The 27,380-nt window shown below is 53.2% G+C and overlaps 2 protein-coding genes across 4 annotated transcripts; one reads left to right on the forward strand and one right to left on the reverse strand.

The window, feature by feature from the left end:
• The first annotated feature begins 379 nt into the window (after nt 1-379).
• Nucleotides 380-8,144, forward strand: LOC114582308 (rhomboid-related protein 4-like). 2 transcript variants are annotated; one of them, XR_013390326.1, is made up of 3 exons: nt 380-505; nt 6,247-6,388; nt 7,965-8,144. XR_013390326.1 is itself a non-coding variant. In XM_077916762.1 (3 exons), the coding sequence occupies exons 1-3, from the start codon at nt 5,499-5,501 to the stop codon at nt 8,032-8,034; spliced, it is 564 nt and encodes a 187-aa protein (XP_077772888.1). In that variant the 5' UTR covers nt 5,402-5,498; the 3' UTR covers nt 8,035-8,144. The 2 variants fall into 2 exon arrangements, 1 of the variants encoding a protein (XP_077772888.1); XM_077916762.1 differs by lacking the exon at nt 380-505 and adding an exon at nt 5,402-5,856 and having other exon boundaries at nt 6,253-6,388.
• Nucleotides 8,145-9,620: 1,476 nt separating this feature from the next.
• Nucleotides 9,621-26,986, reverse strand: AGFG2 (ArfGAP with FG repeats 2). 2 transcript variants are annotated; one of them, XM_077916761.1, is made up of 12 exons: nt 26,731-26,986; nt 23,140-23,233; nt 22,504-22,619; nt 22,162-22,282; nt 21,125-21,260; nt 20,020-20,146; nt 18,833-18,934; nt 18,604-18,668; nt 16,077-16,163; nt 14,327-14,458; nt 13,040-13,125; nt 9,621-11,604 (listed from the first exon to the last, which is right to left on the reverse strand). In XM_077916761.1, the coding sequence occupies exons 1-12, from the start codon at nt 26,919-26,921 to the stop codon at nt 11,533-11,535; spliced, it is 1,329 nt and encodes a 442-aa protein (XP_077772887.1). In that variant the 5' UTR covers nt 26,922-26,986; the 3' UTR covers nt 9,621-11,532. The 2 variants fall into 2 exon arrangements, with proteins under 2 accessions (XP_077772887.1, XP_028560839.2); XM_028705006.2 differs by having other exon boundaries at nt 18,833-18,935; nt 20,009-20,146; nt 26,731-26,985.
• Nucleotides 26,987-27,380: the final 394 nt, after the last annotated feature.

Consider the following 27,380-nt stretch of genomic DNA (forward strand, 5'->3'; position numbering starts at 1 on the left):
CCTCAATAAGCCTTGCTTCCTTCCTGGGAGATGGTGTGCGCACACCTGTCAACATGTTGCTCTGTTCCAGCAGCACCTATAAGTGCCTCTGCTTGATATAAAATCGGTTTCTTCTCCTCCCTCTGCCCCTCAAGCCATCCTCTGCCTCCCCCAGAGAGGTGGTCTCGCGCGCAAGACTGCGACCCACCCAATGCACCGGGGGTTGTTTTGGGTGCCACCAGACTCCCTGTTTACTAAACCCAAAGCCTCCTGCTGTCTGCACATAACCTCGGCGTTTGTGGGCAAACAGTCGCTGCTTCTGTTGCCAGCCAGCCGTGGCACGTGGCCCAGGGCAAGCGCTGCTGTGTTGCCATCACACACACAAGGGTGTTGCACGAAAGCAACGCTGACCTCTGGGGTCTGCTGCCCCAGGAGATCTTCTCACGTAGCTCCTGGTTATACCCTGCACCTCGCTCCGGCAAGAGACACAGCGATGGCCACCAACCTGTGTGGCTTTAAAGTAAAGGTAAAGGGACCCCTGACCATTAGGTCCAGTCGTGGCCGACTCTGGGGTTGCGGCTCTCATCTCGCTTTATTGGTCGAGGGAGCCGGCGTACAGCTTCCGGGTCATGTGGCCAGCATGACTAAGCCGCTTCTGGTGAACCAGAGCAGCGCACGGAAAACCGTTTACCTTCCCACCGGAGTGGTACCTATTTATCTACTTGCACTTTGACGTGCTTTCGAACTGCTAGGTTGGCAGGAGCTGGTCGCGAGCAACGGGAGCTCACCCCGTCACGGGGATGCGAACCGCCGACCTTCTTATCGGCAAGTCCTAGGCTCTGTGTGGCTTTAGAAGGGGGTTAATAATAATAATATTTTATTTATATCCCGCCCTCCGCAGCCAAAGCCGGGCTCAGAGCAGCTAACAATAAAAGTAACACAGGATTCTAAAATCAATTCATTCTAAAATCAATTCAAATCAAATTAATGGCAACCATTGGGCTAGAGTTCTGTGAGGATTACCAAAGGAGGGGGTCAGGCTGTGCCCTGGCCAAAGGCCTGGTGGAACAGCTCTATCTTGCAGGCCCTGCGGAAAGATGTCAAGCCCCGCAGGGCCCTAGTCTCTTGTTGGAGAGCGTTCCACCAGATCGGGGCCAGTACTGAAAAAGCCCTGGCTCTGGTTGAGGCCAGCCTAACCTCCCTGTGGCCCGGGACCTCCAAGATGTTTTTGTTTGAAGACCATAAGGTTCTCCGTGGGACATACCAGGAGAGGCGGTCCCATAGGTACAAGGGTCCTAGGTCGTATAGGGCTTTAAAGGTTAAAACCAGCACCTTAAGCCTGATCCTGTACTCCACCGGGAGCCAGGGCAGCTGGTATAGCACCGGGTGAATGTGATCCCGTGGCAAGCACCCCGTAAGGAGTCTTGCCGCGGCATTCTGCACCCGCTGGATTTTCTGGGTCAGTCTCAAGGGCAGCCCCACGTAGAGTGAGTTACAATAATCAAGTCTGGAGGTGACTGTCGTGTGGATCACAGTGGCTAGGTCAGGGCGAGAGAGGTAAGGCGAATTCATGGAGGAGATGGATGGCTGCTAACCGTGAAGGCATCTGGAGGCAGCCGTGATTCTGAATGCCAGCTGCAAAGTTGTAGTGTTAAGGGAGAAAAATCATAGACTTGTAGAGTTCGAAGGGACCCCCAGGGGTCATCCAGCCCAACCCGCTGCATGCAATGCAGGAATCTCAGCTAAAACATCCCTGGCCACCCAACCTCTGCTTAAAAACCTCCAAGGGAGGAGAGTTCACCACCTTCTGAGAGAGTCTGTTCCACTGTCAAACTGCTCTAGTCATCAGAATGTTCTTCCTGATGTTTAGTCGGAATCTCCTTTCTTTGTAACTTGAAGCCATGGGTTCGAGTCCTACCCTCCAGAGAAGGAGAAAACAAGTTTGCACCATTTTCCATGGGACAGCCCTTCAGATGCTTGAAGACAGCTCTCATATCTCCTCTGAAATGAAAAATTTAAGGTCATATATATATATATATATATATATATATATATATATATATAATGTCCATAAATGTACCAACCAAGCACATACATAGATGCGTGGACCACATGTCTGGAGCAGCACAGGAGGGCCGCCCTGAAACCATTTTCAAATGTTTTCTCTGCAATGTCAAAGGAAAATAGAAAAGCCTCCACATTGTCTTTTTGTTCACAAATCCTGTCTTAAGGGTATGTCTGTGTATAAATAGGGTGAGCCGGTGACCTGGCTCAGGAACTAAGAATTTATCATTACAAAAGACTGGCCAGGCTCCCCAGGTAATCCAATCAAGTAAGCATTAACAGGTAACCTGCTAGACAGGAGGTAAACAACGCACTCAGATTTCTGTTGTAGACCACCTTTTCTGTGATGTAGGTATGATGTTTCTGGGGGTGGTCTTGGACTCCAGGGCGGGCAATTTAAAATGTCTATATGAGGGTGGGCACACCTTTGTTCTGGGTTCCTCCTCCTTTCCTGCGTGTGAATGGGGCACCCTGTTGCAACAGATCAATAAATCAATAAAGATCAGGCTTACTAGCTGCTTTGCTTCTCAATATTCTCTGGTTGGCCTCTGTTCTTTTCTCTGACTGATGGAGAACCTGCAAAGGACTCTATAAGGGCTCTTGTGTCCCCCATAAGGGAATAAGGGCAGATTTTCGTTTATTACACCTCTCAGCCTCCTCTTTTCCAGGCTAAACATCCCAAACTCCCTCAACCATTCCTCATAACTCTCAGTTCCCAGACCCTTCATCATCTTGGGTCTCCCTCCTCTGCAAACATTCCAGATTGTCAGCATCCTTCGTAAATTGTGGCGCCCAGAACTGGATACTGTCTCTATCCACTTTCTCCATGTCGTGCATAATTTTTAAAACTTCTTATCGTGTCGCCTCTTAACTTGCCTTTTTTCTAAACTAAAAAGCACCAAAGACTGCAATTTTCCTATATAGCGGCATCACACCTTACAAATACTTCCAGAATGTGGCTATAACCCTATTTCCTTCCACCAAGAGAAATCCAGTTAATGGTTTCCCTCCCAAGCCCTGATTCTCATTTAAATCCTGATTCAGTAACGCAAGCTCCAAAAACTTAGTAATTTTACTTTCCTTGATGGCGTGCATGTTCTTTTTCCTTTTTTTTTATTCTTATCTGTCGTATGTTTTATATTCTATTTATATACCGGTTCAATGTTTAGCTGTCCCAGTTCTGTGTATGTTTACATTTTATCACCAGGGGATGTTGGCGGTTGTTGTTTTTTAACTGGAGCTTTTAAGCTTCTCCATAGAGGAAGTTCTTCGAAAAGCAGTCTGTGCGTTTCAAGGAAAACGAAAAACAAAAACACTCCAGCACTCGTGTTGGTCACAGGAAAGAGCCTCGTGGCACAACTTAAAAGACTTAACTCATTTTATTATGCCATGAGCCAGCTTTCTGCAAGCTCCAGCTCCATCAGCTCCAGCCGGCGTGGTCATATGATGCCCTAGGGGCCTGATGGGAATTGTAGTCCAAAACATCTGGAAGAGGAAAGGCCAGCTGGCATAAACAAACATCTTAGTTGGTCTTTAAGGTGCTACTGGAAGGAATTTTTTTTGTTTTGACTATGGCAGACCAACACGGCTACCCATCTGTATCTGCAGAGGAGAGAGTCCGCTTCATCAGGCGTAATGTGAAGGGATGGACACTAGATGGAGCTTTAGGGTTTTGGAACAGGCCTTACTCAAGGTTTTTATCCCTCTCTCAGGACACCTGAACTCATGGCCGTCCAATGAAGCTGGGCTCTGACGATTCAGAACAGGGAAAAGAATGTCCACGCAGCGCAGGATTAAACTTTGGAACTCCCTGCAGCAGGATGTTAAAGGAGAAATCGGGACAAAGAACAAGGACACCAGCCAGGAATACCAGAGCAAAACAGCAGCCAGTCAGCTTGGTCTTGATTGAAAATTGTCATGACAAGACTCCCACCTGCCACCAGGTGGAACAAGATGGAAGCCCCCAACAAAAGAGACCCCAAACTTTTAGTAGCTGCTAATCCCCATGGTACACCCCCCCAAACTACATCACTGATACATCACTGTTACATCACTAAAGGGGAGGTCTGGTGGCCATAATCTGAGCATCCTGGACCCTGCCCCATGGTTCCCCTTGCCCTCCACCAAACACCCATCAAGTGGAACAAAAGAGATCTTTACATTTCCCTCTTTCCCAGCCAAGTTCATCCCACCCTTTTGTCTTCATCTGGGTCTGTTATTTCTGGAATGGGTACCTGCCTGGCACTCAGGTATCAGGATGCCAGGGATGATCACTCAGGCAGAGGGGCTGCTGAGTAGCTGAGCTCACAGGTCTATAGGAATTTCTGAAGTTTTCCCAGTGAGCCAGTACAGAGATCCATTGATCAGTGAATTCTTACATTTGGTATCGTGCAGCAAAGGCCCTTTGAATAGGCAGGAAGAAACTGTGACGAAGTGTTTTGTGGGGACAAGTCACAAAAGCGATTGTGCTGATTTTGGTAGTGGGCTGCAGGTGCAGGATATCTGCTGGAGGGGCAACCCCCCCCAACCTATACATAAATTCCTGCAACAGGCTTGATCCGGCAGGCACCCCTTATGTTCTTAGACTTCCTGGGAGTCCACAGAGGTCCACCCTCTTCCAAAAGTGGTCATTCCGACGCCCCGTGGCACAGGGTGTTTGGGGCCATGGGGCAGCTGCCCTGGACACAAAACTGTTAGGGGTGCAAAATTTGAAGGAAAGTAGTAATACCCTCTAGGTCAGCAGTTCTCAACTTGACAGATGTTGTTGGACTACAACTCCCATCATCCCTGAGCTCTGGCCTTGCTAGCTAGGGATGGTGGGAGTTGTAGTCCAACAACATCTGGGGACCCACAGGTGAGAACCGCTGAGTCTAGGTATTTGAAGCTGGCTATCATCTCTCCTCTTTTCCAGTTCCTTCAACCATTCCTCATAAGGCTTAAATTCCAGACCCTTGATCCTCTCGCTTTCCCTCCTCTGCACGCCTTCCAGCTTGTAAATCTCCTTAAATTGTGGCACCCGGAAGGGAGTTTAACTCTGCGCTGTGTAGAACCATAGAACTGTGGAATTGGAAGGGACCCCCCAAAGGCCATCTATTCCAGCCCCCTACAATGCAGGGAGAAAGAAGTCCTGCCTTTCACCTGCCCTGGGTTGCCTTCACAAGCCACCCCTTTTCCCAGGGGGCTCTGGGAATTGGAGTACGAGGGTCTTCTCGGGACTCTCAGCTGCCCCTAAGGAACTACAGCTCCCAGGATTCCTTGGGTGTGGGCGGGGAGAGGGGGGCAGTGTCTTCTTAAAGAGGCCTGGTCCTGGTCCAGGTGGGGCCCTTAGGATTGAGGAGGAGGGAGGGTCAAAGGTCGCAAAGGCCTGCATCAGCCTTGAGGTCACAGAAGGAGCCCTCCCCCATCCCTCCTCTTGCTCTCCTGGCCCCCAGCCTGGGGGCAGGCAGCCCCCACCCATGGTGCCCTGGGCCACCCTGGCCCTGGTGGGCATGAACCTGGCCCTCTTCTGGCACCCTCTCCATGCCCCCGGGGCTGCCTGCCTGAGCGTGAAGACGGTGTGGGACCGGGGCCAGTGGCAGAGGCTCTTTCTGGCCCCCTTCCACCACCTGGGCCCCGCCCACCTCCTGATGAACATGGCCACGCTCCTGTGGCTGGGCAACGGGGTGGAGCAGGAGGTGGGCAGCCTGCGGACGGGGGTCCTGCTCCTGGCCTTGGCCCTCGTCGGGGGGCTCTTCCACCTGGCACTCAACACCCTCCTGGCCGCACTGACGGGGAACTTGTGGTACAGGGAGCACTGCGCCGTCGGCTTCTCAGGTGAGCTGGCCCTCCCATCCCCAACGCGCTGCCCCCGGGGCTCTCCATCTCACTCGGAGTCATAGGGCTGCGAGAGTCGGAGGGGACCCCCAAAGCTCATCTAGTCCAACCCCCCCATGAAATTTTAGAGTTGGGATTCCGAAGGGTCTTCTAGCCACCCCTCCGCAATGCAGAGATCACAGCTGGAAAAACCTCTGGCAGGTTATCACCCCATCTCCTCTTGAAAAGCTCCTGCAGATTTCAGACGTGGGGTTTTAAGAGTTGGTAGGGCCCTCCAAAGGCCATCTAGTCCAACCCGCCCCGTGCCGTCTCTGTGAAAGGGCCTGTGTCCAGAGGCAAAGGTTAGATGCTCCTTTGACGTGGCTCCTCCACCTTCTCCCTCCTTCCAAGCTGCAGGGGTCCTCTTCTCCCTGGAAGCCATGGGCAGGCAAGTGGAATCCGTCCCTGTGGCAACGATGTCCAGCGGATTCACGGTCACAACCAGGTGGCTCTGCGTCTTGGAATGCCTCCTCCTGGCCATCCTTTATCCCAGGTAAGCCCTGGATGCGAGTCAGGGAAGGGGAAAGAAACCCAAGCAGCAGGGAGCCGACATTCCCACCCCAAGTGGGAGGTAGAAGATTCCAGTCCCCTCTTCTGAGGTCATTCCAACACTCTAGACACGCTCAGAGGCACTTTGTCATTTCCTCTGGTCGCTTAGGGCAGAATTCCAGCACGGAGGCCGCATCATTAAGCTGTGGAACTCTCCGCTGCAGGAAAAGCAGAGAAGCCACCTTTGGTCTTTACTCACCTGCGGCTGCAGAATTCTCCTTAAGATTTAAAAAACAGGCCACCTGCTCACCTGCCAGGGGTTATTGAGCTGTGGTCCCTGCATTGCAAGCAGCGGGTTGGGCTAGATGACCGCAAGGGGGACCCCTTCCGACTCTACGGTTTTATGATTCTGTGATGAGCTTGTGCCGTGAGCTCTTCCCCCTAGAAGCAGCTTGAGTCACAGGAGGGAGAGGCTGAGTCATAGTGTGTGCGTGTGTCTCCTCCTGCAGGTGCAAGGCTGGCACAATATTTTTTGCAGCCTGGGGCAAACAGTGAGGTGCAGAATAACTGAGGGAACCACCAGCTGGTGACTGGACAGACCCCCAGGGCTTAGTGCAGGTGGGGCAGGGGCACAGCCTCGTTCTCATAGAACTGTAGAGTCAGAAGGGACCCCCTAAGGTCATCCAGCCCAACCCGCTGCAAAGCAGGAATCTCGGCTAGATCACACACATGGCAGGCGGACATCCAACCTTTTCCTTAAGCCTCCAAGGAAGCCACCCACCTCTTGTGGGTGCCTGTTCCGCTTTTGAACGGCTCTTGCTGTCAGGTGGCTCTTCCTGGCGTTTAGTCAGAATCTCGATGCTGCGAGTTTGAGTCCTACTCTCCAGAGCAGCAGAAAACAAGCTTGCTCTGCTTTCTATGTGATGGCCAGGCCAGGGTCGGTACTATATGCTCAAGCCGCCTTGCCCCAGTGAGAAACCCGGCTTCCGAATTCTGGCCCAGCTGGATGTTACTGAACAGCCTTTGGGGCAGCCCCACATATCCCGTGTTGCAGTAATAATAATTTATTATTTATACCCTGCCCATCTGGCTGGGTTTCCCCAGCCACTCTGGGCTGCTTCCAACAAAACACAAAAATACAATAACCTATTAAACATTAAAAGCTCCCCTAAAGAGGGCTGCCTTTAGAGGTCTTCTAAAAGTTTGGTAGTTATTTTTCTCTTTGACATCTGATGGGAGGGTGTTCCACAGGGCGGGTGCCACCACTGAGAAGGCCCTCTGCCTGGTTCCCTGTAGCTTTGCTTCTCACAGTGAGGGAACCACCAAAAGGCCCTCAGAGCTGGACCTCAGTGTCCGGGCAGAACAATGGGGGTGGAGACGCTCCTTCAGGTCTACTGGGCCTTTGAGGCCGTTTAGGGCTTTCAAGGTCAGCACCAACACTTTGAATTGTGCTCGGAAACATCCTGGGAGCCAATGCAGGTCTCTCAGGACCGGTGTTATATGGTCTTGGCCGCCACTCCAAGTCACCAGTCTAGCCTAATCTAACCTTGAGGTTATATGTCCACTTCTCCATCCTCCAGGAGTTCTCTCACCGGCCACGTCTCTGGGATACTGGCTGGGTTGGCCCTCTCCACCATCCCTCTGAACTAGGGCAGCGACTGAAGAGGCGAGCCTCTGGAGGAAGAACACCGCCCACCACCCGCAGGAACCATCAGCGCCGGCCCCCCACCCACCATCTCAATAAAGCTGCCCTCCCTCTCTCCCTTCTTCCTCAAGTGATTCCTGAATCCAGCAGCGTCTGGCAGGTTCATAAAGGGTGAAGCTGACTCAGCCAGAGCAGGTTTCCTGTCCGAGGGCCGTGTTGGCAACCTGCCGGGGGCCGCATGGTGGCGGTGAGCGTCCAGAGCAGGTCAACCATTGTCCAGTCTCCCTTCTGCACCAATAGGAGGCGGGCCAGCAGTGCAAACATTTGAGAGGTTCCTCCGCCTCCCTCTTTCTCCGTTCTGCGTTGCAGGGGGTTGGGATGGATGACCCCTAGGGGTCCCTTGTGGCTCATGCAGGTGAGCAGAAAGCGCCTAAGGGGAGGGCGAGGCCAGCAAGGGGTGGGAGCCTAGGGAGGTCCAGGCCGAAGGCAACATTTGCCCCCGCGCCAGGTTTTCCCCACCCTCTATGATGCAAAGCCTGCCTCTGGCAGGGAAGAGAGTGTCTTTTGCTCTGAGGTCCCAGTTTCCAGGGCTACTGCTGAAAACAGGTTCAGACCCCCGGCTTGTAGCGATGGCCCGATTGTGACCGTGGAGATATCTGGTTTCCAGATATCTGCCTGGCCCCTCCTTGTTATTTTAGGTCGAAGAGCCGATTCACTGCATTGATATCCCTCCTTCTTCTCCAAGGCGTCCACCCTCCTCCTCAGTTAGTTCCTGCAAGGAAGGTGAAGAGGCTGTGACTGACTCCCAGGTCACCTGGGGAGCTTCAAGTCTGAGTGGGAATTTGAACCCAGACCTCCCAGGTCCTAGTCTGACACTCCAACCCAGTGTTTCCCAAAATTGGGTCTCCCATCTGTTTTTGGACTACAACTCCCATCGTCCCCTAGCTAGCAGGACCAGTGGTCAGGGATGATGGGAGCTGTAGTCCAAAGACAGCCGGAGACCCGACGTTTGGGAAACTTTGCTCTAACCACTGCACCACATTGCCTTCCTAGCATTCTTCTGCTGTGGGGCAGCTCTATCAATTAAGCCGGGGGAAGCAAAATGCCGTTTAGAGAAGGATCTGAAAGGTTTCCCTCGAAGCTTGAACTGGATGGACGTTCTAACTGCTTTGAGACCTTTTTCTTTAAAATATAAAGCGGTAGAGAAATGAAAAAATTAGCAATTATAAAAAATTTCAACGGGGGACAAAAAGCGGTGCCGTTGTGGCAAACATAACCCAGGTTTAAGGTGCCATTTGGCGGTGTGGCCCACTTAGCACTACCTGCTCTGGCTGGCAGCAGCAGCTGTCCAGGATCTCTCTCAACCCTTCCTGGACCCTTCCAGGGACCACCTCTGAGCGAAGGCCTTAGATTCAAGGCTTGCTTTCTTGTTGGGGATGCCTTTGGAGGCCGAGACGCAGCCCGCTCTGATCTCTCGGCGACGCTTCTTCGGGATTCAGAGCCCACGAACCCCGAGGCCCCGATCCAGCCGCTTCCAGGCCCGCAACCCGAGAGGCAGGCGTTTGCCGAAAGAAGACCAGGGACCACCGTGTTTGTTTTTCAAATAGATTTTTCCCCCTTCCCCATATAGATATCTATAGACATTTTGAGTGCAACAAGTTCTGCGCTTATTATATATTTCGTGAGTATATATAGATATATATCTTTTAAAAACGTAGTCCATACTTTTGTTGAAAATATAAACTCCAGTCTTCCTTAAGGGGGTGGGGGAACGCGTCCGTTCTGTTCCCAGGAGGGGCGATTGAAGGGTTACCCCAAAGAAAGGAAAAAAGCCCCGGCCGGCGTAGGGAGCCTGGCATAGGTAGAATACTTGTGCGCGGGGAGGGATTGTGGCCTTTGGGTTGAAAGTGTGCGGGCAAAGGAGGAAGCGCGGAGGTGGGAGCCGGGCGGACGGGTGCGAAGAAGTAAAAGAGCTACAGCACACTTAAGGAAGCACAACGAGAACTGCCGCCATTCGCTTAGCAAAGCCGTAGTTTTCCCTGCTCCCAGGTATCGAGATCCAGCCAGCACATTCCCCAACCCATTTCTGCATTCAGCCAAACAGAATTACGGAAACTTAACGCTTTGGTCAGATTTCCTGAGACCACGAAAAAGGAGTGGGGGAGAAAGGGGGAGGGACTTGCTTTCGAAAGATGCATAAAACCCCGCTTTTGAAATGTTGGGACTCTGCAGGCACTAGTCTGACCAGGTGAGGCTGGTGGAAGACCTCCCGGGGGGGGGGGGGGGGACTGGAAAGGCAGATTTCTGGGGTTCCCCTAGGGCGGGAAACGCGGACGTCGGAGGGTTTTGTGGCTCAGGGCATCGTTCTTTGGCAGAGACACGGCTCTGAGTCAGCTGGGAGAGGAAAAGAGAGCTCTCCCTTCTGCCCCCTCCACTTCTCAGATGTTGGGGGGGCTGCTCAGAGACCCTTGCCAAGGCTTTCCCAGAAGGCTCCCCCGACCCAGCAAGGCAATGCACATTGGCAGAGCACACAGCCGGAAGTGGGGGAACCAAGCAAGGACTGACTGCAAAGTCTGGGTTGCCAAACTTTGGGTTTTGCACGACAGCACAGACCCCCAAGCCTGGGGAGGGGGCCCAGACCTGTTCCAAAAGAGCCCCAGACCGTACCCACTGCCTCTGTCTTTCTTCCAAGCCTCTGGACTTGATTCTGGGGCTCCAGTATTGCCGCCTGGAGCCTCCGTTGCTCCAGACACGCTTCGTCTGCTCACGAGCAGGCAGGCGTGTTTGTCGGCGTCCCTGACCGCGTCTCCCTGCCGCCTCGTCTAGTGCAATGAAATGATGAGAGGAAGAGGCAGGACGGGGACAGCAGAAGAGGAATCCTGTCTGTCTTTGGGGCAGCTTCGCCCTAGAGGAGAAGGGGCCCTGAGGCCTCCCCACGGCGGCTGGCAAGGGGGCCCGAAAGAGGCCAGAGAGGCTTGGAAGGGGGATGCAGACTGGTCTGTGCAGAGCCTGAATATCCTCCTCTCCTCCCCACCTTGGCAATCCCAGACCCCCATACACCCCAAACAAGGGCTGCTGGGAAGCTGGTGGGAGGGGTGGCCAAGGAGGAAGCAGTTGACTCACAGGGGCTCCTGGACTTCCTGTTTATCCAGCATGCACACCCACCGCTAGGTACTGACCTTCCTCAGCATCGCTCAGAATTGCTTGCTGCCCCCCTCCCCAAATCTTCTCCCCAGCAAGAATCAATGCCCTGGTTTGCAGCCAGCTAACCCAGCTCCCTGGCAAGTCACATCGTGCGCTGCTTTCTGGAGGGAGAGGCCATACGTCCGTCCCCCCCCCCAAAAAAACCTTCTGAAAAGCACTTAAGCGCCCACCCCCAGTCCAGGGGGCGGGAAGAGTAAAGTGCCCAAGTGGCAGAGACGCTCTCTCCTATATGACACACATACACACACACACACTCGAGGTGAGTCGGGGGTCTCCGGCGGTCTGTCGTCTAGCCAGCGCTATAAGAAAGGGTTGGTGGGGGGGTGTTTCGCCAGGGAGAAAGGGCCAGCAGGCGAGGAGGCCATCGGGGTCTGTGGGAGACAGAGACAGAGAGGTGGGTGAGTGGGGGGGACGGGGACGGAGTGGGAGAGAAGGATCAACACAGAGAGAGAGAGACGCACACCCCAATCAACTGAACGGAAAGATCATCTTGAAATATCCAAAGATTCTGTAAGCTAGGGAGGGAAAGCCTATTTATTCCACTGCCACCCAAACAGAGGAAAACACTATAAAAAAATTCCTTCCAGTAGCACCTTAAAGGTAAAGGTACCCCTGCCCGTACGGGCCAGTCTTGACAGACTCTAGGGTTGTGCGCCCATCTCACTTAAGAGGCCGGGGGCCAGCGCTGTCCGGAGACACTTCCGGGTCACGTGGCCAGCGTGACAAGCTGCATCTGGCGAGCCAGCGCAGCACACGGAACGCCGTTTACCTTCCCGCTAGTAAGCAGTTCCTATTTATCTACTTGCACCCGGGGGTGCTTTTGAACTGCTAGGTTGGCAGGCGCTGGGACCGAGCAGCGGGAGCGCACCCCGCCACGGGGATTCGAACCGCCGACCTTTCGATCGGCAAGCCCTAGACGCTGAGGCTTTTACCCACAGTGCCACCCGCGTCCCTTAGCACCTTAGAGACCAACTAAGTTTGTTGCTGGTATGAGCTTTCGTGTGTATCTGAAGACGTGTGCATGCACACGAGCGCTCACACCAACAGCAAACTTAGTTGGTCTCTAAGGTGCTACTGGAAGGAATTTTTTTATATTGTCTCGACTACGGCAGACCAACACGGCTACCTACCTCTAAGAGGAAAACACTGTTTTCCTTGAGTTATTATCAATAACGTAAGGGCTCCCCCTGTCTGTTCCAGGATCCTGTTCCCACAGCGGCCAACCAGCTGCCTCTTCTGGGAAACCCAGAACCAGGATCCGAGCACAAGAGCACCCCTCTCCCCTCCTGGGGTGTCTGGCAACTGGGTTTCAGAAGCATCGCTGGGGTTAAAAAGGCGTAGTGACATCTTCCTTTAAAGCCTCCTGCTGGAGGGAGTTCTGCAGTTTAACTATCAGCTAGAAGGACTCTCTTTCACCTGTCCTGGATGCCCTCCAGTTAGGAGAGAGGGAGGGGAAAATTTCCTCTCTCCGCTTCTCCCGTGCTATGTGGAACTCTGAACATCTTCCTTGCCTTTCCCTCTGAACTGAAAAGTCCCAAACGCTGCAACTTTTCTACGTAGGGAGCCTGTTGCCGCCCCGGCCCCTCAAACTGAGGAAAAAAACATTGCTTTCTTTGATTAATATCAAGGTCACGTGAGCGTCACCTGCCTTCGTACTGGAGCCTTTACAGATGCGCACACAGAGAGAGAGAGAGATCTAGGGGCTGGGGGTGGAAAGGTGATCACAAGAGATGGGGAACTGGCAAGCGGGAGAGGTTGGAGGGCTGGAAGAGGAGGGGGAAGGAGATGGGTGGGGGGCTTCCTTACCACAAAAGGGTTGGTGGAGATTCCAACAGGCTGCCCAAGGGGTCTCTGTGCAGCTTTGGCAACAGAAAATCCACTGAACGGGGACCCTGAGGCAGGAGAGAGACAGACAGAGAGTACAAGTGAATGTTGAGATGATTTCTGCTGTAATGAGATGAAGCCAACACACCCAGGGAGGCTGGAAATGTTTTATTTTATTTTATTGCCTTTATATCTCCAAGGAGCTCAAGGGTTCTCCTGACCTCCTCATTTAACCCCCCAAACATTAGCCCTCTAAGGTGGCTCAGGCTGAGAGCAGGTGGGGCAGGTTCAAGCCCTGGTCCCTCCCAGGTCCTGGCCTGACACTCTAACTGCTATAGACCACCGCTGGCTCTCTTAAGATAGAGAGTCTGGAGCTCAAGGTGGCATGTGCACGGTTCTCCCTGTCCTCATTTAACCCCCAGAGCAACAACCCTGCAAGGCAGGACAGGCTGAGAGGCAGTGACCGGCCCCAGAGCAGGCAAGCCAGCCCTCTGCTTCAGACATATTTACACTCTGCTTCAAATCCTGTGGGAAGCTTTTGTGCTATGTGCTGGTTTTTCAGGGGGGCCCTCTCTGCTGTGCTGGTAAAGGTAAAGGGACCCCTGACCATTAGGTCCAGTCGCAGACGACTCTGGGGCTGCGGCGCTCATCTTGCTTTATTGGCCAAGGGAGCCGGCGTACAGCTTCCGGGTCATGTGGCCAGCAGGACTAAGCCGCTTCTGGCGAACCAGAGCAGCGCATGGAAATGCCGTTGACCTTCCCGCCGGAGTGGTACCTATTTATCTACTTGCACTTTGACGTGCTTTTGAACTGCTAGGTTGGCAGGAGCAGGGACCGAGCAATGGGAGCTCACCCTGTCGCGGGGATTCGAACCGCTGACCTTCTGATCGGCAAGCCCAAGGCTCTGTGGTTTAGACCACAGCGTCACCCGGGGCTTAATCGGGGTCACCGAGGTCCTTTCCCTACAGCACTCTCTCCTTCTCCCATGAGCCCCATGGGAAGAAGGGGCAATGAGCTATGTGGGGACCCTTGATGGCCTTCCTCTAGCCCCGAGAGGTTTTGGCCACGCATGCAGAGCCCGTCAACCTGCCCATCACAACCCCAACAAGGGATAGGACCTTGCCTGTCGTTTATTCGTTTTTTCCTAGCCTAGGAAAAAATTCCCCAGCGCCTCAAATGCGAAAGCCCGCAGTTTCTCTGAGTGAGTGTGCAATGGCATGTCTACTTCTGGACTGAGTGACACCCCCCGCAAAGAAAAGCACCTCTTACCGCCATTCTGCTGCTGACTCAGCATTGCTTGGGTCTGGAACAGAGGCGGTTGCTGGTGCTGCAGGGGGGAGGCGAAGACGCTGGAGAGGGGGGAGGTGGAGAAGCTGCTGGGGGACCCCACCACGAAGGCGCCTGCGAGAAGAGAGAGAGCCAGAATAATGAGGAAGGGGCAGGAATAACTTGATGAATCAGTGGAGGATGGGGGACGCCTGGCTTGACGGCTGCAGGAGTGAAAAGGACGCAAGGGGTCTTAGGGGGCCACAAGCTTATCAACATGAGCCAGCAGTGTGAGGCAGCAGCAAAAAAGGCTATTGCTATTCTCGGCTGCATCCACAGAACTCTAGTGTCCAGATCGAGGGAAGGAATAGCACTGCTCCATTCTGCTTTGGTCAGCCCACACCTGTCCAGTTCTGGGTGCCACAATTTAAGAAGGGTATTGTGCAGAGGAGGGCAACCTAGGTCAGGGGCCTGGAAACTGGAGGAATGTTGGAGGGTGTTGGGGATGCCTGGAAAAGACTGAGGAGAGAGGGTAGCCATCTTCAAACGTCTGAAAGATGGAGCGAGCTTGTTTTCCGCTGCTCCACAGCGCAGGACCCAAACCTGCTGGGCTAGATGGGTCATTGGCCTGATCCAGAACGCTCTTCCGGCTGTCTTCTATCTCCACATGTCAAATGAGGTATTTCTCTGAATACCCGCTGCTGGGAACTGTGGGTGGGGAGATCACTGTTACACCCAGGTGCCGCTTGGCGGCTTCCTCCCGCAAGTATATTTACACAAAGGTGCCTTTTGCTACTCTCTTAAAGCCATCGAAGGGTTGGGTGCTGTGAACTAGGTTGCAGGGAGCAGTGGGAGATGCCTGCCTTGCCAGAGGGTGGGCTAGATGCGCTTTGGGGGTCCCTTCCAACGCTATGATTCTATGAGTCCTGCAGGGTGGAAGGCGGCTTGCAAAACCAGCCCCTACTCCTCCTTTGCCCGACTCGCTGTCTCTCTCTCCGCCCTCCCACCTCCGCTCGAATGGTAAGAACCACAGGACTGTAGAGTTGGAAGGGACTGTGAGGATGTTGACATTTCCATTCCACCTTAAGGAGCAGGCGTGTGGAACTGTTGCGTGTCACTTATCTGTTTACATTGCTGGAAACTTCCGTTGTGCGTAGCTGTTGCTTTTCCTGTTCTCTCTGAGACGACGAGAGAGACGACACGTTTGTCCTGATTTATGATTAATAAATCTGTAGTTGTAGTATGCTTCCGCAAGCCTCACGCCTATTCTGTGTGTGCAGTTCGATCTGCTGATAGTGTGCCCTGGCTCAGAAGCCTGGGTCCATACTCCACAGAGCAGCAAGCTTGGAAAATGTGGTGTGAATGGCGCATTTGTGGGGTATGAAAAAGGTGCATACAGAGTGCCACCATTCTCCTAAGAAAGAGGAGATGAGTGCTGAAGACTTGCGTCTAGTACGCGGATCTGAAAGGGCCACAAAGGGCAAACCTCCAAAGAGGTATGCTGATGAGTTGGCTAAAACAGCAGTAGCTGCTGTTAGTAGCTCAGAGAAGGTGTGGGAACCTTCAAGCTCAGAAGCCCAAGTCGCTGATTTACGTCGGATGGATTTCGCAGCGGGACGGCTGGAAGGAAAGGACAACAGAGGGCCCTCTAGCCCAAGCCCCTGCAATGCAGGAATCTCCCCCCCCCCCCAAAAAAAAAACGGGGCTCAAAGCTACGACCCCAAGAGTCTCAAGGCAGCAGGGAAGGGCTTACCTGGGGCCATGCCATTGGTCTGGAAGGGGTTGGTGGAAGGCAGCGTGGGCTGAGCAACGGCAGAGGTGGCGAAAGGATTGGTGCAGGCTGGACATCAGAGAGAGAGAAAGAGAAAGCGCCCTGAGTTATACCACAAATGAAGCAACTGGCCTCTGCTACACCCCAGGAACGTGCCTGGGGTTCTCCGACTTTGCCATAGTTTTGCAATTAATCCAGAATGCGGCAGCTAGACTGGGGACTGGGAGTGGCCGCTGGGACCACATAACACCCGTCCTGAGAGATCTGCATTGGCTCCCAGTACGTTTCCAGGCACAATTCAAAGTGTTGGTGTTGACCTTTAAAGCCCTAAACGGCCTTGGTCCAGTATACCTGAAGGAGCGTCTCCACCCCCATCGTTCAGCCCGGACACTGAGGTCCAGCTCCGAGGGCCTTCTGGCGGTTCCCTCATTGCGAGAAGTAAGGTTACAGGGAACCAGGCAGAGGGCCTTTTCGGTAGTGGCGCCCGCCCTGTGGAACGCCCTCCCAGCAGATGTCCAAGCAATAAACAACTATTTTACTTTTAAAAGTCATCTGAAGGCAGCCCTCTTTAGGGAAGTTTTTAATGTTTGATGCTGTACTGTTTTTAATATTCAGTTGGAAGCCGCCCAGAGTGGCTGGGGAGACCCAGCCAGATGGGCGGGGTATAAATAATAAATTATTATTATTATTATTATTATTATTATTAACTGAAGACCTGTTCCTAGAAACCTGCCCCTCCTTCTAAGACACGCACCGCTCCCCAAAATTTCACATGTCACCATTTTACTTCCTGGTTGAATGACACAGATGCACAGGCCTCGCTACGTGAGCACAATCAGTTCCTGCTCAACAGTATTTATTCCACAAGCAGAGAAACGCACAGCAAACACAGTTTGGCAGGACGAGGGGCTGACAAGAGGGGAGAAGGTGATTTTGCGATGGATGCAATTGTATAAAATTATAAATAATAATAATAATTTATTATTTATACCCCCCCCCATCTGGCTGGGTTTCCCCAGACACTCTGGGCGGCTTCCAACAAAATATTAAAATACAGTAGTCCATCAAACATTAAAAGCTTCCATAAATTTGTGCATCTGCTTCTCTGTATACCGTATTTTTCGCCCTATAGGACGCACTTTCCCCCCTCCAAAAATGAAGGGGAAATGTGTGTGCGTCCTATGGGGCGAATGCAGGCTTTCGCTGAAGCCTGGAGAGTGAGAGGGGTCGGTGCGCACCGACCCCTCTCGCTCTCCAGGCTTCAGGAGAGCCCCAGCGCCAGCCCCACAAGGTCGGGGGACAGAGGGAGGCGGAACGCCGCCATCCCGCTGTCTCCTGAAGTGGTTTGGAGGCTGACGGCGGGGAGAGCCCGCCGCCAACCCCACAAGCTCCGGGGAGAGTGGGGAGGCGCAGCGCGTCTCTCCGCTGTCCCCGGACCTGATCTGAAGGCGGGCGGCGGGCAGAAGAGCGCTTCTCCCCGCTGCCGGCCCCACAAGCGACTGGGGGGGAAATAATTTTTTCCCCCTTTATTTCCCCCCCAAAAAACTTGATGCGTCCTATGGGCCGGTGCGTCCTATGGGGCAAAAAATATGGTACCTGCCTGTGTCTATCTGACTCTCATGTGACTCTCTCTATGTGACATTACGGTACAAATCCTTGGGATGGGGTATTGTTTAGGGCAGTGGTTCCCAACTAGCCAAGTACTGCGGACCCCCCTTTTTTCAAAAGCCAAGCGGTGCCACCAAACAACCCAGTGTGTCCCAGGGCTCTGCATCTCCTCGGCTGTGCATCCCTGCAAGTCATGTGACCAGCGTGAGAGCATGGCACCCCAAAACATATGTTTTTTGGGTGCTGTAATCTCACACTTTTCTGGGCACCTCCCAAAAGGGGATCTCCCAGACAGCTGACAGGTATGTGCCACAGATCCCCGGTTGGGTCACACAGATCTCAATTGGGAACCACTGGTTTAGAGGGTTCTTTTGGTGGGGTTTGTTGCTGCTCTCGATATTAACTTTTTTGTAGAATTGTTTTTAGATCTTATTATGACTTACGTGAAAACCGTTCCGTTTGGTTGTGTACTTTTTTTTATCTGTTCCGTTCACTGTTTATGACTACTTTTGTTATGTTTGCAATTATGTAAATCTTTCCGTGTTGCGAACCGCCTTGAGCTTGGCTTTAACTGCGGAAAGGTGGCCTGCAATTAAAACGACGACGATCTTTCATGTGTGGGTAACTGAAGGTTCACACAGCAGCACGTTCTCTTTCCTGTTTAGTTCTTAGCTTATCTGTATTGTTTTCGTATGGATTTATGTTCTGTATACATTATGATTATTTCTAATCATTCTTGGGGGGGGGGTTGTTTTGTTTTTTTGAATTGTTCTATTTATTATTGTTCGTTTGGTGCGATGCATGACACTTTGATCGCCGCCACGGGAAAAGTGGCCTACAAATAAATTGAAGATGACGACAGCAACCATCAGAACCGAGAGGACGAAGGAGAACTACTTACCCCCGTAGGCCGTGGCTGGGCTGGGCGGGGGCAGGACAGGCGACTGGCTCAGGGCCCCAAAGACACTGGCAGAGAGAGGGGGAGGAAGAGGAAGCAGGTAAGTGCAAGGCTCTCTGGGAGATGCACCCAGAGGCCACTTAGACTCACACACACATACCCGTTGGCCAAGGCAGAAATGTCCACAGACCCACCAGCCCCAAACCAGTCGATCCAGAGGGAAACCTATTACCTGCTTGGGACTCCGCCCACTCTGAAGGCCCCGCCCATGTCTGGAATGCCCACTCCTGGTTGGCTAGCAGGGGAGGCGGGGAAACCGCCCATGTGGGTTCCACCTGCAAGGAAGAATATTAATTAATATTGGTTTGTTTGGGAGTTATCGGTTTGTGTTTCTTTGTTCTTGTTTCGATCGCGTGTTTTGTGCTTTTATGTTGCATTTTTATGCCATGAACTGCCCTGAGATCTGATGACAAAAGATATACAAAATTAATATATTTTTAATTTTTTCTCTCTGTCTCTCTCTCTCTCCCCCCACCCCCACCTTCCTGCCATTTTCCCAGACCAGGACTAGAGCTGGTGTACGCAAATTAAAACATAGCAGGTAAAATACAAAAAGCTAAAAGCATATAATATGTAATAGCTTAGTTGCATTTTAAACTATATTTTACCGTATTTTTTGCTCTATAAGACGCACTCTTTCCCTCCTAAAAAGTAAGGGGAAATGTGCGTGCATCTTATGGAGCGAATGCAGGCTTCGCAGCTATCCCAGAAGCCAGAACAGCGAGAGGGATCAATGCACAGCGCTCCCTCTTGCTGTTCTAGATTCTGGCTTAGCCCCTCGGTCCCTTCCCCCACCTCCCAGAAAAGCCCCCAAGAGCCGCGCTCCCTTTCACGAGCCGCGCTGAGCGTGTGTGCGGCTCTTGGGGGCTTTTCCCCAAGGAGGGAGAAGGGCAGCCCGTCAGTGACGGGCTGCCCTTCTCCCTCCTCGGGGAAAAGCCTGCAAGCGCCGCACACACGCTCCACGTGGCTCGTGAAAGGGAGCGCTGAGCAGAGCCTGGGATGCATACAGTCTCTGCTCAGCGCTCCCTTTAAAGAATTTTTTTTTTCTTGCATTCCCCCTCTAAAAACCAGGTGCGTCTTATGGGGCGAAAAATACGGCATATGTTTTCAGCTTTAATGCAACAGAATCAAAGCAATGCAAAAGCAAATCTGTTGAAATGCAGGTAGTAGGAAAAAAATCTGTCAGTTCCCAAAGGCCTGTGGGAGTAAAACAGTCTCTGCCTGCCGACGAAAGGAGAACGAGGAAGAATAAAACGTTGCGAGGATAAAACAGGGGGTGAGGAACTATAGGAGAGGCGGAATATAAACAGAATGAAAAACATAGTAGTAATGATAACAGTGCACTTACGGGGCATGTTCCCCGCTGGCATGGGCTGGCTCTGGAAAGGGCTGTGGCTGGCGGCTAACGCGTCCCCAAAGGTCACTCCAGCAGGACTTCCTCCAAAGGCATCGAAACTGGTGAAGGCGGCCTGGGCTGGCACCTGGCCTGAGAGAGAGAGAGCGCAAGAGGGATTATTTAGCCGCAGTGTTGTGCATGGGTTAAGTTCCTCCTCTGGCCTGTCCTGAATCTACCGCCGATGGATTTCTTCCTGCATCGCGGGGGCTGCGCCAGACTGCCCTTGGGGTCCCCCCTCCAAGTCTAGGGCTCTGACCTCCTCGAGCAAATCTGAGTGCAGGGCATTAGGAGAAAAGGGAGAACGTTCTCATAGAATCGTAAGCGTTGGAAGGGACCCTGAGGGTCATCCAGTCCAACCCCATGGCAAGGCAGGAATACTCCCCTCCATCACACCTTCTTCACCCCTCTTTTGTAATACCATAGGAAAGCAGTAAGAGCATGTCGGATCTGGCCAATGACCCAGCTGCTGCAGAATCACGTTCTCACCAAAGCCAGGTTTGTAAGCGCACCGTGAGTCTTAGCGGCCCGTTCTCTAAACCAGGGTTTCCCAAACTTGCCAAAGAGAAAAACAACTACCAGATTTTAGAAGACATCTGAAGGCAGCCCTGTTTAGGGAAGCTTTTAATGTTTAATAGGCTATTGTATTTTAATATTCTGTTGGAAGCCGCCCAGAGTGGCTGGGGAAACCCAGCCAGATGGGCGGGGTATAAATAATGAATTATTATTATGATTATTGGCTTCCTGGCTGTTTTTGGACTACAACTCCCATCATCCCTGACCACTGGTCCTAGTACCGAGGGATGATGGGAGTTGTAGTCCAAAAAAAAACCAGCCAGAGACTGTTTGGGAAACCCTGCTCTAAGTCAAGGAGCCGAAAGCCAGTGTTTTCGTTTTTCTTTCCCCATGGGGGAAAAGGCAGCTCCCCCAACTCCCTGGTTGCTTGGGTCCCCCCCCCCATGCCCATTTTGAAGCCTCTTCAGTTAACACACTCCCTCCAGATCAAAACTGCCCAGCCAGACACACCCACCCCCTCTCTGGTGTGATAAGGAGCCACAAGAAGTTACTCACTCCCAAAAGCAGGGAAGGCTGTGAAGGCAGGTCCAGGCTGGGGGGCAGCAAAGGGGTCTCCCCCAATGTCGGCCAAGAGGTCCATACTGGCTTTCTTGGCTGGCTGGGGGCCCTGCGGCTGGCTCCTGTCTGCAATCTGGGAAAAGGAAAGCCGGTCAGAATGAAAGGCCGGGATCCTGCCCAGGAAGAGATCTCCCTCCCCCCCCCCCCCCAAGAGCCTGGCATGCACCACAAATGCACTCTGAAGCAAGTTGTGGCCCACTGAGGTGCTAAGGAAGAATACTGTGCCCCGGGCTGTATATTGTTGGATCGTAAGGATATGTGGCTTTTGCACACAAAGAATACACGGCGGCTAGGAGAACAGGGCATCGCAAAGGTCTCCCTGGCAGGCCATGCTTATTTTGAACTTGAGCAAAGTTTCAGAATCTACTGTTTCTGTGGGGCAGGATGGATTGCTGGTTGTTGAGAGGCACTAGGTGAAAATGTTCCTCTATAACCAGACCTTTGGCAGTATATGACCTTTTAAACGGGGGCGAGGGGGCAGTGTTGCTTTTGTCTGCTATTATATTATGCAGTTCTGTGTTTTATATTGTAAACCACCCTGCTATCTTCGGATGAAGGGCAGGACAGAAATTTAACCATCCTCATCATCAGTAGCCGTTAGCTCTGCTCTGCAGCCTCTTCCGAATACCAGTCACTGGGAACTGCAAGAGGGGAAAGGACTCTTGTGCCTGGGTCATGTTTGCAGGTTTCTCATGATAGGCACCTGGCTAGCCGCTAGCTGCCACAGACAGCCTTATCCTCCGTTAATTTCTCGTTTCTCACTGTCCCTTGCTCGTCTTTTCTCCAAATTACACAAGCCCCGAACGCTGTAAACTACAGCCCACCGCCCCCTGCCCTGCTACTCCCCAACAGCTGTCAGAAACCTGATATCAGAGCTTGTGAAACAGAGTAGGGGCCTAGCCTGGGCTGGCCAGCGAATGGATAGAATTTCTGAGCAACTTAGTCGAGCCAGAAGGATGCCCGATACTCCCAACCTGGCTAGGCTTGGCTGCTGTAGGCATCGCCCCCGAGTCTCCCAGCAGCGTCTTCACTTCCACCGTGGAGCTTTGGGATGTCAGCGAGGGCAGGCTTTTGGCTTGCTCCGGGGAGATGTACCTGCAGGGGGAAGCCAGAGGAGAGGATAGACCACCGCCCAGGATAATCTCCCCACCCTCTCATCCCTTGGGTGGGTGAAAGGTCAACGTTTCGCCTTTGGAGTAAGACGTGAAAATAAACAGCCCACACCAGTTTGCAGAATTTCATCTGAGTCCTTTACTACTCTATAAACTCCTGGGATTTGAGGCTCCCCTTGAAGGACAGGCTCCTGTCATTCTCACCATCTCTTCTTCTCGTATTTCTCTTGCAGAAACTCCTTCACTTTCTGAGGGTCCTGGGAATCTGGCAGCAGAGACGTCCGCGAGTCAAAGGTGCCCAACCAGATCTTCCGACAGGCCTGGGGTGGGGAGGGGGCCCAGAATTATTTACTTCATAAGATTTAGACACTGCTTGCTTGTAAGAGAAGGGACAACTCAAAGAGAGAGAGAGAAACAACGGAATCATCGATAAAAGCTACTATATAATCAAAAAAATTAAACTAAAAAGGGGATTAAAACACAAATCAACCAGGCAGGCTTGCCTAAACAAGAATGCTTTTTAGCAGGAGCTGGAAAAGTACGGGGAAGCCGCCTGCCTGATGTCAATAGTTTAGGTACTGCTGCACTAAAGTATATGGGTTCTTATCAATGCATATGAGGAATAAGCTGCAATTCAGAACTCTGGGGGTTCTTTGAGAAGTGAGTACAGCAGGAGAGGACTATCACCTGCCCACCCTCTGAAACCTCACTTGTGCCTTCCGTTGGCCTCCTCAGTCACCAAACCAAGCTCACCACCTTGCTATTATAAATTGTCTTATATATACTTATGAGAAAGCAGGGCACAACTGCCAGGAAGGCCCCAGGTGGCCCCCGACTCACCTCGTTCCCACGGGTCTGGAGGTACTGCACCTCGCTCTCCGTGAAGGTCGTCATGGAGATCGACTTGACCCGGTGAGGGGGGTTCAGGCCACGGCTGCATTAGGGGTGGGGTGGGGAAGAAGAATCACAAAACTGTAGAGCTGGAAGGGACCCCCAAGGGTCATCTAATAATAATAATAATATTTTTTTATTTATATCCCGCCCTCCCCAGCCGAAGGCGGGCTCAGAGCGGCTAACAACAATAAAAGTAACACAGCATTCTAAAATCAATTCATTCTAAAATCAATTCAAAGGCAACCATTGGGCTAGAGTTCTGCAAGGATTGCCGAAGGAGGGAGTCAGGTTGTGCCCTGGCCAAAGGCCTGGTGGAACAGCTCTGTCTTGCAGGCCCTGCGGCAAGATGTCAAGTCCTGCAGGGCCCTGGTCTCTTGTGGCAGAGCGTTCCACCAGATCGGGGCCATGGCCGAAAAAGCCCTGGCTCTGGTTGAGGCCAGCCTAACCTCCCTGTGGCCCGGGACCTCCAAGATGTTTTTGTTTGAAGACCGTAAGGTCCTCCGTGGGACATAACAGAAGAGGCGGTCCCATAGGGACGAGGGTCCTAGGCCATATAGGGCTTTAAAGGTTAAAACCAGCACCTTAAACCTGATCCTGTACTCCACCGGGAGCCAGGGCAGCTGGTATAGCACCGGGTGAATGTGATTCCGCTGCAAGGACCCCGTAAGGAGTCTCTCTGCGGCATTCTGCACCCGCTGGAGTTTCTGGGTCAGTCTCAAGGGCAGCCCCACATAGAGCGAGTTACAATAATCAAGTCTGGAGGTGACCGTCGCGTGGATCACAGTGGCTAGTCCAAGTAATGCAGGAATCACAGCAAAGAGAAAAGCTCCTGCTGATTATAGCCACTGAGTAGATGCTCTCTAGGGGAGAGCAGGAGAAACCAGGCCTTTGAGTTCAGCAAAGTGTGTGTGCTTTTGCAAGAGAGACACCTTGGCGAAGAGAGTGATGTTGACAGCTCTCTGAGCTGCCAGGAAAACGCAGAGAATGCTGTGCATCCTGAGCTGCAGAATCCAGGAGAGGCCTGGGCCCTCAGGGAAGAGAGCCTAGATGTCGACTCTGCCCCACTGGGCTCCTCATGGCCCTGTCCCCATGCTCTCTGACCTGCTGATGCAAGGATTATCTCTGCCCGTGGCAGTTAATTATTAAGAGGGTGGGAAATGAAATAGCCAGAATGTCACGGAGAGAGGAGGAACCCCATGTGGGGAGAACTTCCTCAGGGAGCAAACCTGGATTAGGGATCTGGGCAACCTGGGTGGGGCGGGGGGGAGAGAAATTAAGGACTCATATCCCCACGATTTAAGAACACAATCTGGCCCATCTAGCCCAGCCTCCTGTTCTCACAGAGGCCAACCAAATGCCCATGATGGGAAAATCTGCGAGTAGGATTCGAACACAAGAGCAACTCTCCCTTTCCTGTGCTTTCCAGCAACTGGTGTTCAGAAGCATTGCTACCTCTGACCACCCAGTAGCCATCGAAAGCCCTCTCCTGCTCCATGAATTTGCCCTCCCTGTGGGAGGGAGCTCCACAGTTCAACTATGCTCCGTGTGAAGACAGACTTCCAGTTATCTGTCCTGAATCTTCCAGCATCTGGCTACATTGGAGGCCCACGAGTACCAGCGTCGTGAGAGAGGGAGAAAAGCTTTTCTCTAACCACTTTCTCTATGCCAGGCATAATTCTACACACTTCTACCATGTCGCCTTTTACTCGCCAGGTTGACAACGGCTGGCTTAAAAGTCTTCCACAGATTCCTTTTTTTCCACCCTCCCTCTCACGTCAGCCATGCGCCACCATCCAGGGCAACAACCTGAGTTTCTATTTACTTTGGTCAAAAGGTGTTTAACCTGCCTTTCTGCTCAAAGGGGAGCTTATGAAATTATTTGTTTTAGCGAAGAGATGCCTTTGCCTCCCACTGGCCAGCGAAGGCCAAAGAGCACGGCCAGTATCAGGGAGCGGCCCAGGATGCATTGCGCCGTCTTGCAGCAGCCAATCCCGCGCTATCCCAGAGGTCCTTCTGCACCCCACGCAAAGCGCAAAGGCCTCTTCCAAATCGCTGGTGCCTTCTGTCTGTTTCGTCATCCGCCGCCCTCCTTTTAATTGTGCGCGCAGTTTCTAAAATTTTAAAAGTAAAGGTAAAGGTGCCCCTGCTCGTACGGGCCAGTCTTGACAGACTCTAGGGTTGTGCGCCCATCTCACTCAAGAGGCCGGGGGCCAGCGCTGTCCGGAGACACTTCCGGGTCACGTGGCCAGCGTGACAAAGCTGCATCTGGCGAGCCAGCGCAGCACACGGAAACGCCGTTTACCTTCCCGCTGGTAAGCGGTCCCTATTTATCTACTTGCACCCGAAGGTGCTTTCGAACTGCTAGGTTGGCAGGCGCTGGGACCGAGCAGCGGGAGCGCACCCCACCGCGGGGGTTCGAACCGCCGACCTTTCGATCGGCAAGCCCTAGGCGCTGAGGTTTTACCCACAGCGCCACCTGCGTCTAAAATTTTACTTGCTGCTTTATAACTCCTGCAGTTTGCTGAGGGTTGCAAATGGGGAGAGATGCTGTTGCGCTCAAGTCCTGCTTGTGGGTTTCTTCCATTCGTTTGGGACATCTGGTTGGCCACTGTGGGAACAGGATGCTGCCCTAGAGGAGCCACTGCACTCCTCCCGCAAGACTCGTCTCAAGTCCTAAGCCTCCAGATGATTTTGCCAGGTGGTCTCATATACGTCACAGAGGTGACAAGCAAATCCAAAGGTCGTCTAGCCTTCAGTCAACCTGGAGTCAACCTGGAGCCCCTCAGCGGTTTTGGAGTACAGCCCCCAACCCTCGGCCAAGGCTGGCTGTGGGGCTGGTTTTATTATTTATTTATTAAATTTGTATACCGCCTTCATCTGTAGATCTGAAGGCAGTTCCTAAGATCGAAACACATAATAAAAACAAGGGCAACAACACAAACAAACCAGTATGTTTCTGAGCACAATTCAAAGTGTTGGTGCTGACCTTGAAAGCCCTAAACGGCCTCAAAGGCCCAGTAGACCTGAAGGAGCGTCTCCACCTCCATCATCCAGCCCAGACACCGAGGTCCAGCTCCGAGGACCTTCTGGCGGTTCCCTCCCTGTGAGAAGTTACAGGGAACCAGGCACAGGGCCTTCTTGGTGGTGGCGCCCTCCCATCAGATGTCAAGGAAACAAACAACTATCTGACTTTTAGAAGACATTCCCTGCTTAGGGAAGCTTTTAATGTCTGGCGCTGTGTTGTTTTTAATATTCGGTTGGAAGCTGCCCAGAGTGGCTGGGGAAACCCAGCCAGATGGACCGGGTATAGATATTAAATGACCGTTACATTATTATAACCATTAACCCCTTCCCCCATGGGGTCCCTGACGCAGCTGGGAGGGCGCCAGGTTGAGGAAGGGACTCCAACGCCCCGCCCCTGGCCCCGCCCCCAGGAGGCATCCCGCGTGGAAATGGCCCCGCCCCCGCGCATAGCGGAGTGGCCCCGCCCCCCGGCCTCGCGCATAGCGGCGTGGCCCCGCCCCCCGCCGCACTCACAGCGCCCCCGAGCAGGCGGTGCAGACGTAGCTGCCGATGGTGATGTCCACGTAGGTGACGCCTCGCTGGCCGCACTCGAAGCAGAGGCGGCTGGCCGGCTCGGAGCTGACCAGCTCCCTCACCCGGCGGGACCAGACCTCGGCCTCCGAGTCCCGCGGGGAGCTGGGCTTCCTCGCCCCGGACGCCGCCATCCGGGCGCGCACCTCAGCCGCCTCGCTCCCTGTCAGCGCCGCCGCCGCGCATGCGCCCAGCCGCCCCCCGCCGCGCACGGCGCATGCTCCGCTCTCCTCCGGCTGGGGCTTCCCCCCGCCCCGCCCCGCCCCGCCCTCTCCCGGCGACCTTTCGATCCCACCCCATTCGTCCTCGCCCCCTGAACCGCTACGCGCAGGCGCGCCGGGAAGCGCGCCGCCTCGCGTCGTCTGCGCGTGCTCCGGCTTCCCAAGCCGAGGGAGGCGCTGAACCCGCGCGGGGGAATAAGGGGGCACGTGCTTTCAGTGCGCAGGCGCACCGTCTCCTTCCACTTCGCCGGCCGATGAGTAGCCGACGGTGGCCTGGTTTTTTTTTTCCCCTCTGGTAACGCATGCGCAGATTGTTCCCGCCTTTTTCCCCTCGCCGAGCGTGCTCGTTGCCAGAGGACGGGGGGGGGGGGG

This window comes from Podarcis muralis, chromosome 13 (genome assembly GCF_964188315.1).
Source record: "Podarcis muralis chromosome 13, rPodMur119.hap1.1, whole genome shotgun sequence".
Taxonomy (NCBI): domain Eukaryota; kingdom Metazoa; phylum Chordata; class Lepidosauria; order Squamata; family Lacertidae; genus Podarcis; species Podarcis muralis.

Excerpts from the sequence above, each read along its gene's own strand:
- LOC114582308 (XM_077916762.1), top strand. The coding sequence starts at position 5,499 with ATGGTGCCCTGGGCCACCCTGGCCCTGGTGGGCATGAACCTGGCCCTC. Across the intron at positions 5,857-6,252 it reads CTGCGCCGTCGGCTTCTCAG|GGGTCCTCTTCTCCCTGGAA; the intron begins GTGAGCTGGCCC and ends TCCAAGCTGCAG. Across the intron at positions 6,389-7,964 it reads CTGGCCATCCTTTATCCCAG|GAGTTCTCTCACCGGCCACG; the intron begins GTAAGCCCTGGA and ends TCCATCCTCCAG.
- AGFG2 (XM_028705006.2), bottom strand. The coding sequence starts at position 26,921 with ATGGCGGCGTCCGGGGCGAGGAAGCCCAGCTCCCCGCGGGACTCGGAG. Across the intron at positions 22,620-23,139 it reads TCCAGACCCGTGGGAACGAG|GCCTGTCGGAAGATCTGGTT; the intron begins GTGAGTCGGGGG and ends TCCCCACCCCAG. Across the intron at positions 14,459-16,076 it reads GACCAATGGCATGGCCCCAG|GCGCCTTCGTGGTGGGGTCC; the intron begins GTAAGCCCTTCC and ends CTCTTCTCGCAG.